A 10,929-nucleotide genomic window follows, 5' to 3' on the forward strand; every position below is an offset into this window, starting at 1 on the left:
TTGTGGACGATAGGTTTAAGATGGAGTAAAAAAAAAAAAGGCAAATCTTAATATAACAATACAGTAATAGCATCGTGAATAAAGACACAAGGAGAGACATTGGTGGTTCGTGTAGGGGGTTGACTTGGCTATGAAGAAGACTAGGGACTAAAGATTAAATGGTTCATCAATTGATTAATGAATCAATTTTAATATTTGTGTATGTGTATGTATATACATTAGCTCACATTAGTAAAATGTAACGATCAATGATGATTACTCTTATTTAAAAAATCATATGGGGACGACAGGTTTATGATGAAATAAGGTGAATTTTTCTATAATACGGTAGTAATATCATAAGTATAGACAGGCAAACGGCGACACATCCGTGGTTCGTGTAGGGGGTTGACTTGGCCATGAAGAAAACTAAGGACTAAAGATTAAATGGTTCATCGAATGATTAATGAATCAATTTTAATCTTTGTGTATGTATGTATCAAATTTCGATGAAATGGTGTTTATCAAACTCTAAATTTTTATTCATTTTAAACATTTTACAATTTAAATTTCAGTTGCCGAGGCAATGACGGATAATTTATAATATAAATGATATTTATATCGAAAGAATATCAAAATCCATTATTGAAACGTTCTGCTATAATAGTTATTTAAATTCTTGTGTGTGTGCATGTATTAAAGTATATTATATTATTGATCCATTACAGGCGAATATTTATTTATATATATATATATACACACACACACAAACCATAAGGGTGACACAGAATTGACAAGGGAATAAATAAAATATTTTGTTGATACAGGATTAAAGAATTTCTTAACTTATTTATCGATTTGGTTAATATTTTCTAACAACATATTGTATGATAACGAAAATGATGATGACGATGATGATGATTCCAAACATGTAACATAGCTACACCCAAATAAATACTTTGTTGTAACTGTGGGAAGTGGACCGAGTATTTTATAAATCTAAGAGAGGTGGCCGTCCTTGAAATAGTTAATGTGGCTATATAAGAACCATCAAGGCTATCAACGTGTCAAAAAAATAATGTCTCTCCTTCGTCACACAAACAAGATGTTTAAAAGATGAAATATGGACAAGTCTTCCCTGCGACACACACACACACAAGATCAGATGTTCCTCTTTGGAGAATGAAATAGGAACTTAAACAGCGTAAATGCCTATTCCACTAGCTAGGACTTCTAGGAATATCTTTCACTCACATTTTCACCCTCATATGTGGGTGTGTACACACCCACACATTATTATGTGATCTGAATGGAAGGATCTCCAGAATAATTAAAGGCATTTGCTCGTCACATATGGATCCTTTTGAAATATAACAGAACATACGGAGTTATTGGTTACACGTCGTAATCAATAAACCACATATCACACAAGTCCAGTGATCGATCGATCGATAGATGATGGTAGATAGATAGAGAGATTGCATCATCCCTTAAAAATTAATAAAAGCCAAGACGTAAAATATTAATTTTTACCTCCGTTGTATCTTCTCTTCAGGACTCAGATGTGTTAGCCTTCGTCTTTTACGAGGTGCTCCGTCACTGCCGATCGAACTGGCGTCCTCATCGTCTGCAACAGTGGTAGATGTTAACCGGAATACGTTCATATTTTCGCTATGTGGACCCAGGACGATTTTCTTGTCTGTCTGCTGTTGCAGTTGTGTTTGTGATTGTACTAGTTGCTGTTGTTGTTTAGGCGATAGCAGGCTTGTGGTGAATAGGCCGGTCACGTTCGACTGTATTTTACAAACGTTAGGGGCTGTTTTCAGTATGGGTTTCACAGTGATCACAGATGTTGCAGGTCTGTGTTGGGCGATACCATTCGTGGCTGATGTTGCCACTATGGCAGCACGTCGAACAGTACTGCTGCCCCCGTTGGTCGTTATAATTAACGTATCGGGTTTCTGAAACTCGGCTATAGCTGTCATCTTTGTTGATATAAGACAACCAGTAAAAGATGATTTATATAAATAAATCAACTAGCATGTATATTAATCTTTAAACACTCTTTCCAGTCCAGTATGATGTTGATCTGATGTTACTTAATCTGCTTCTTGGAGTAAACTGAAAACTAATAAAAATAACGTAAACAAGAAGAGGAAACAGTGGTGAACAAAACGATTTGATTGGTTGCTCAGTATTGACGTCATGTCATGAACAAAACACGGTTAACACTGTTAGGTATGGAACATGCGAAGTACAATATTATTTGGTAACCTAATTGAAAGATGATTCTCTTTCAAGTTTGAATAGTAAATAAATGTAATTTGTTGGCGTACTCAAGCAACGTTTGTAATCGTGGTTATTGATTGCTTCAGTGTTATTATATGTAGTTTATAGAGATAAGAGAACAAAAGGACAAGATGTGAAACTAATATATCATTGCTGACGTCCAATGATTGATCGTCTGTTATGTCTACCGGAGGTGTGGGATCAAATCCCACGGGTAGCCTTCGACTTTTTCTATCCAAAAGTATATTATCTACAGCTTTATGTACTTCGAGATTAACAGTTCCAAAAAAAAAGAAAGAAAAAGAAACAAAGAATTAATACTTCGTTATTTCTTATTAAGTAGAAAGTTACAAAGAATGACTCGTGGGACCAGAGTTTCATACATGGACACTGAACAAAATAACTTAAAACTGAAAGTACATATATATATATATGTGTGTGTGTGTGTGTGTGTGTGTGTGTGTGTGTGTATGTGTGTATGTATGTATATATATATATGTATGTATGTATGTAACTTTTTAACATGGATTGTTACTGCATCAACAAGGAGATGAAAGGAAAGTTGGATGAATAGATGAGAAAAATCGTTGTTTTCAACGAATCATATGATCTTCTAACAATAATGTTATAAGATCATACTGGACACAACTGTTCAATGGAGAACGATAGTACGACAAGTCATGTAGGGACTTGATTAGACAAGTTCTGTATATATATGTGATAGAGAGAGAGAAGGAGGGAGAGAAAGGGATAAGTGAATGAAGACGAGTTTCAACTGACTTAGTGTAGTCCTTAAACAAATAAGAGTTTAAATCATCCGTGTTGCAGACACTTGGTGAGTATTTGGTGAGTCTGGTTGCCAACATCAGCTAATATCGGTTTCAAAATTTTGGCACAAGGCCAATAAATCAAGGAAGATGGGAGATAAGTCGATTTCATCGACACCAGTGCTCAACTGTAGAGGCACATGGTTTAGTAATTCGGGTGTTGGACTCATGAGTTCAAGATTGTGGCTTCGATTCCTGGACCGGGCCATTTCCATCATGGTTCTCTTCTCCAAGCTTCAACAATGTGCAGCAGCAGTGGCGGCTCGTGTATTGACACTGCGGAACTACACCACCCCTATTTCCACTCGATATTATCAATAACATTCAATATAATGGGTCCTTTTTTCTTTAATTCTTTCTTTATACTTGTACATTATATAATCCTTAAGCTTAATGTCAGTAGCCATCCCCAAGTTTATGAAAAATATACAAAAACATTTGTATAGAACTGTGCGCTTCACAGTTCCAGCGACGTGGTGTTTGGCATGCTCACATGTTCGAGATAGGAAGTTTCACGCTAGGGAGAGAGAGTACTATGGTCCACGCACTGCTGGTGAAAGGTGGTGTTTCTTTTTGACTCTGCGTGTGTTGTGCTTAAAAACGTGTTTATATTCTTGAATGTGATAAAAAGAAGAATCAGATTATTATCCTGCTTATAGCTTATGTGTTGCTGCCAGGATCTAAAAAGTAGGGCAGATTTTTCCCCCTTAATTTTGTGATTTAGGGAGGATTTTTGAAAAACAAGGGGGAATTCGCGGCGGTGTTCAGTGAACAAATTAAACACACTACCCAGCAATGGCTAAAACGCGAGCCGATCAAGTTTATGTATAACTATTCCTTTTATATGTTTGTTTCCTTTTACACAATATTAAAACCCCGGCTAAAATTTTTCTGAAGCAGCACCCCAACGAATTTTATCTACAAGTCGCCATTGTGCAGCAGTATTTGCATCCGCATTTTCCTTTTCCAGGTAGCTCATGTTTTAAACCAACGTAGTAAATCTTTTACTGTTCTGATAACCAGTAAATCTGTGATAATTTACTGACATATATGCACAGTTTTTCTATCAATAAAATTTATTTGTACGTTTACGAATTTGCTTATTTTATGTTAGACGCCACCAGCTTGATCAGACATTCAATTGAAAGACACAGCATCATTCTTTGTAACGATCTGCCTCGCAAAGGTGGTCTTCAGTTAACACACAAAAATGCAAGTTCACGACAAAGGCATGATGGTCATATGGTAAACAATAACAAGCAATGTAGGCATTCGTTACTACCACCTGCCCTTTCAGGAACACCTTCCGGATCTTTTCGGTTTGAACGGCAGTTTTTTCTAGCGGTGTCATATGAAATTGTCACCCATAATTATGACCCTAGTATCGATCTATTGCATTTCAATCTGTTTTAGGGTTAGGGTTAGAGTTAGGGTTAGTTAGGGTTAGGGGTGGGGGGAAGGGTATCTTTTTTTCTTCACAAATGTAAATAAACCCAATCTGTTTCTTAAACGAGGGACATATTCATACGGCACAGAATGTTTTCACCTCAATAGACGTTATTGATTGGTTGAAATTGCAGAAATTGAAGAAAAAAAACAACAAATATCTTACAAACTATAGAATTTTCTCAAGAAAGCCAAGAGAAAAAGATGTTTTATAAACACATTCTACCAGTGTACGGAGTTTAAAAGTGTTTAATTACGTGGAAATTATTTTAAAAAACTGCAGTTCAAACCGAAAAGATCCCACCTTCCTTTTGGCTCATCTCTAGGTAAGACTGTCTACCCTGTTCCTCCCCTTGTCCCAGTTCCGGTCCATCTGCAGACCGTGAGTGAACCAGATCCAGACCAGTTTAACTTCGTCTGCCCAGCATTCCATGTCCGATGACATGGACCTGTTTTTCTAGGTGCCGAGCTGCACACCCTGATTTAAAATCTGAAAAATAAGATGGGATGGTCACCTTTGACCATTAGTTGATGCAATCTAGGTTGAACTGACACTAAACAACAACGATAACTACTATAAACACAATCTGAGTTTTTGAATTCATTTTCAAATACTCTTCTGCACTCTGAGTGTGCGTGTAAGACAAAGTGGGCGTGTCTGACATATATATAGAAATTAGGTCAATATATTTCAAAATCTTGTACTATAATAATACTCTTGGGTTTTTTTTCTCCGTCATAACATATGAATGAGAAACGAAGGACTGACTGATGAATAAGGGAGAAGGGGGTGATGGCAAAGTTATAGTGTGTTGTGTGAGTATATGTGTGTGTATGTAAAAGGGAGGTATGTGCATATTTGTTTGTTTGTGTGTGTGTGTGTGTGTGTGTGTGTGTGTGTGTGTGTGTGTTGTGTGTGTGTGTGTGCGTGCGTGTGTGTGTGCACGTGCGTGCGTGTCTTGGAAGTGGCGGTGGTGAACATTCAACGCTGAAAAGAAAAACAGGATCTTTTCGGTTTGACCGGCAGTTTTTTAACATAATTTCTAGGTAACTAAAAAATTTTAAACTTCGTATACTGGTAGAATGTGTTTATAAAACATCTTTTTCTCTTGGCTTTATTGAGAAAATTCTATAGTTTGTAAGATATTTGTTGTTTTTTTTCTTCAATTTCTGCAATTTCAACCAATCAGTGACCGTCTATTGAGGTGAAAACATTCTGTGCCGTATAAATATGTCCCCCGTTTAAGAAACAGATTGGGTTTATCTACATTTCTGAAGAAAAAAAGATACCCTTCCCCCCACCCTAACCCTAAATCTAAAATAGATTGAAATGCAACAGATCGATACTAGGGTCATAATAATTAACTCAATAGACGCCAGTGATTGGTTGAAATTGCAGAAATTGAAGAAATTAAAGACCAGAATTTCCTCAAGAAAGCCAAGAGAAAAATATGTTTTATAAACACATTCTACCAGTATACGAAGTTTAACATTTTTTAGTTACTTAGAAATTATGTTAAAAACTGCCGTTCAAACCGAAAAGATCTGAAAAATCAAACAGCCTTTCAACAATGTGTGAGTATATGTGTGTGCGTGTGTGCGTGTACAAGGGAAGTATGTGAATGTTTGTATGTGTGAACCAGAGTTCTTTCAGTAACAAACGATGATCGATGTCACGTCTCAAAAGACAACCACTAGATAACATTGACAAGTGTATCAATTTGATTTACTATCCATATTAATATATAAAATACTACAACTTAGCTGTCATTTTTGACGGTACGGGGTCAGCTAGTATATAAAGAAAAGACAAATATTTTATTTTGTTTCGTCATTACCTCCGACAAGGAAGGAGGTTGTTTTCATCGGCGTTGGTATGTCCGTCTGTGTGCAAAATAACTCAAAAAGCTATGAACGGTATTTGATGAAACTGGCAGGAAAAGTTGGTAATGACACAAGGAACAGATGATGAAATTTTGGTAGTGATTCGGGAATTTTTATGGATTCTTGAAGGATTTTTCATTTGTTATATTTACTTTATATGAAGTATTAGTTACGTTCTTTGATTATCTCCCTTGAAAACACGTTCATCGTTTCCACATAACTTATGGTGGCGTTGCTGTTTCCAAAGTTTATTTTCATTTCTCTATTAGTAATTTTACTCGCGTATCTATCTTAAAATGAGCTGCCTGGTGGAGGTCTGCGGAGGATGACATGACAAGCCTTGACTATTGGGATCGACTCAAAAAAGTTCAGGCGGTACCCCAGCATGGCCGCAGTCAAATGACTGAAACAAGCAAAAGACTAAAAGAATATATACGATGGGTTTCTTTCAGTTTCCATTTATCAAATCCACTCACAAGGCCTTGGCCAGCCCCGGCGAGCTATAGAAGAAGACACTTCTTCAAGGTACAGGGTGCTGCAGAAATACCTCCCACATATTAAACTTTCACTTATGTGTCGCTAATGAACTTATGCACATGCCAATGATGTTCTTTTTTTTTTTCCTTTAGCTAATGAACAAAAACTGTAACCCTTTGTTTAAACAACAGTAAAATTAATTTTTCATAAATATTGTTTCTTTTTCCTTTTTTCAACCTTTCAAATGTGGAAGGTATTTCTGCCGCACCCTGTACAACTGAACCCGGAATCATAAAGGCACGTTCTGAATAGCTGAATATTTTAATAACTATGAAACCGATAAATAGGTTGTATTTCTCTAAATCTCATTGCCTATTGAAATGTCTTGACCTTGCAATAAAACACTTAGATTTAGTATTTATAAAAACATCTGAAAGAATTAACTGAAGTATCGGTATTTATTTAACCATTCGGCAAACTAGTCAGATAAGAAACCAACAATATGGCTAACCGGATTCAGTCGCTGGAATGTTGTCGGTTCATGAGAACTTTTGTTTAACTAATCTGATTTAGCTTCTTCAGATATCTATCTATCTATCTATCTATCTACTTGTCTATCTATGTATTTGCATGTATGTATGTACGTGTGTGTGTGTGAGAGAGTGTGTGTGTGTGTGTGAGAGAGTGTGTGTGTTTGTATGTATGTGTGCAAATCAAAACTTGAAAAAAACCCGAAAAAACAACAAAATTCAAATAAAAGTTCGCGGGTCTGAATTACAGGAAATTGAGAAAATCTAAGAATTCCGTAGTTTACTACATGAGCAATAAAGTTTCTTCGGTTCTTTCCATGTTATTTGAATTAACATGAAAACTATTTTATCGTAGTCATTTATGAGCTTGTTTTTTGTTGTTGTTTTCTTTTGTATTGGGTTGTCTGATAAGTTCGTGCCGATTTTTAAAGGAAAGAAAAAGGTCAATAAATACTTGCCATTACATTTTTTAATCAACCAAATATGAACCATTTTGTTGCACAATGCGTCTCCATCTTTCCTTTAACTTGAAAATACCCTCTTCCCAGATTTGAGGTGGTTTCATGGCAAAGAATTCATCAAGGTATCTTTTTACGTCATCCAAGGAATTGAAATTTTTACCATTAAGACTATTCTGCAGACACCTGAATAAGTGGAAATCCGAAGGAGCAATATCTGGTGAATATGGAAGGTGGGGTAACACATCCCAGCTGAGCTGCAGCAATTTTTGTCTGGTTCCCAAAACGTCAAGTGCCAAAAATGAACATTCTTATCTTCCATTTTAAAGGGTTACATAATTAACACAGGTTATAGGAACAGAAACCTTCTTCCACGAAAATGTAGCTTAAACTGTACTCTAAATGGAGGTACAGTCAAATCCTATTTTATGGACTCAACCATGTTCTAAAACAAGTCGAAAGGTAAGCTTATAAATCGGCACGAACTTTCCGGACAACCCAGTAGTTCTATTTTCCCTCTACAACTTTTGTTTATCATTTTCAAAATTTGATTAAATCTTACCTCCTTTTCAGACATGTGACGATAGAATGTCAAATAGAAAAGAATGAGCAGTTTCGACACCCGCATCTCTTTGGGTTCAAATCAAGGTTCCGAAACTGCCAAAGCTGCTCGTGACATTTGCATTGTGCACGGAGAAGGCATCATTACTGAAAGAACTGCACAGAAATGGTTTCCACGCTTCAAGAAAGGGAAATTCGATCTCACATATTCCTTGTTCCAGACGACCTGTTCAGTCTGAGGAAGATCGACTGAACGAGCTTATTATTCATGAGGATCTGCACCAATCCACTAAAAAATTGGTCCGGCAGAAGGGTTGCTTTTTGATACTGTCGCTCGTCACCTTCACCAAATGGGTAAGGTCCATATGACCCTACCGACGACATGGCGTGCTTCAACACAACAATGCTTGTCACCTATCGCAGGTGTTTGTGTGCGTGCAGGTGTGTTTGCGAATTTATATATACAGTATATATACAAGGCGGTGAGCTGGCAGAAACGTTAGCACGCCGGGAGAAATTCGTAGCCGTATTTCGTCTGCCGCTACGTTGTGAGTTCAAATTCCGCCGAGGTCGACTTTACTTTTCATCCTTTCGGGATCGATAAATTAAGTAACAATTACGCACTGGGGTCGATATAATCGACTTAATCCCTTTGTCTGTCCTTGTTTGTCCCTTCTGTGTTTAGCCCTTTGTGGGTAGTAAAGAAATATATATACAGTATCAGACCCCTTGTCCGGAATGTCCACAAATCCGGAAATACTGTGCAATATACTGTCCTCTCAAAACACCCTGGTTTCTTGAGGTCGGCTAATTTGCATAGTGTGTTAAAAATACTTTGGCACGTCACTTTTTTAACTGAATAAATATTTAAACAATTGAAGCGTGGAAGGTGTTTGTAAGCCATTTAAGAAACACACAAAAACCATTAGATTCACTTCAACATTTAAATTTAATTTGTCAAAATATTTTCGTCGCTTTGAGACCGCGACCTGCTCACTGACAAAATTCCATGTTGCATCAGTATATATATATATATATATATATATAAGTACTGGGCTTACAAAGAATAAGTCCCGGGGTCGATTTGCTCGACTAAAGGCGGTGCTCCAGCATGGCCGCAGTCAAATGACTGAAACAAGTAAAAGAGTAAAAAGTATATATATATACATATATACATATATGATAATTGAAGCGTGGAAGGTGTTTATAAGCCATTTAAGAAACACACAAAAACCGTTAGATTCACTTCAACATTTAAATTTAATTTGTCAAAATATTTTCGTCGCTTTGAGACCGCGACCTGTTCACTGACAAAATTCCGTGCTGCATCTCTTTTAAATATACTTTGCTTTAGACGTGTATTCATTTGTATCTGTATCTGTTAAATAAAACCAGCTTCTCTGCTTTTTTCTTTGAATTTTCATCCTATAAATACTATACACTGTATATATGGCAGAGTATGATATAGTTGAAGAATTTTAAGTGGATTAATAAATATCAAACATACCCTACTTTAGAAGTGTATCAATTTGAATCTGTTAAATACAATTTAGTTATTTCCAGAAAACCGGAAATCCAGAAATCTGGGACACTTCCGATGCAAAGTTTGCCAAATAATTTATCTACATCGTACTGTAGTAAGCTAATTTTTGTCACACACAAGTGTTCTTTTATTCATATCTGGAAGTTTTACTTACTGAAATGTGTAATAGACCGAAATAAATTTAATTTGTTGTACTTTTAAAGATGTTCTCAAAGATAACGTGAAATATTGAACTTCAGATAGAATTAAGTAAAGTATAGCTACGAATAAAAGGGGCGTAGATACGAATTTTGATTGAAGGGATGGGGCCTCGAAACAAAAAGTTGCAAGAGCCTCTAAAGGTCATGCGACTGGGCTGACGACGGACATGGAAGACTCTACGAGGAGCTTGCTCTCCGCTGGAATAGCTTTTAGAGCCATTGAGGCACACAAACCTCCATACCACAAGAAAAAGAATCGGGCTTTTTGGTGACTGGCTTTAAATTAAACGTTATCTGTCACTGCATTGAATAAAGTAATATTAGAAGAGTGGGACAAAATGATAAGAACGTTATGTCTGGAATACTATTGATCATAAACAAATAGGTCTGCTTATCATCCACTTCATCAACAATGATATTAAAAAAAAGTCTACCGTCACACCATTGAAAACGTCATCGTCGTCGTCGTCGTGATTAACATCATCATCATCATATTCATCATCATCATCATCATCATCATCAGCATCAGCAGCAGCCGCAGCAACAACAACAAAAGCAATTATTATCACAATCGTCGTTTTATCGTTCTCGTCGTCTTCTTCATCATCGTCGTGCCGTCGTCGTCGTCGTCATCAACAACAACAAAAACAACCACTGACATCATCATCATCATCAAAAGCAACAACAAAGGCAATCATCTACACCATCCTTATCATCACCATCGTCGTCGTCATC

General features: G+C 36.5%; 1 protein-coding gene across 1 annotated transcript in view; it reads right to left on the bottom strand.

The window, feature by feature from the left end:
• LOC115224724 (X-box-binding protein 1) overlaps positions 1-2,120 on the bottom strand; it is a 17,460-nt gene extending 15,340 nt beyond the window's left edge. The window contains exon 1 of the mRNA XM_029795593.2: positions 1,513-2,120. Coding sequence (XP_029651453.1) covers positions 1,513-1,964 — 452 coding nt within the window. The 5' untranslated portion in view covers positions 1,965-2,120. The remainder of the gene's footprint in view (positions 1-1,512) is intronic.
• Positions 2,121-10,929: the final 8,809 nt, after the last annotated feature.

This window comes from Octopus sinensis, linkage group LG26 (genome assembly GCF_006345805.1).
Source record: "Octopus sinensis linkage group LG26, ASM634580v1, whole genome shotgun sequence".
In the NCBI taxonomy this organism is placed as follows: domain Eukaryota; kingdom Metazoa; phylum Mollusca; class Cephalopoda; order Octopoda; family Octopodidae; genus Octopus; species Octopus sinensis.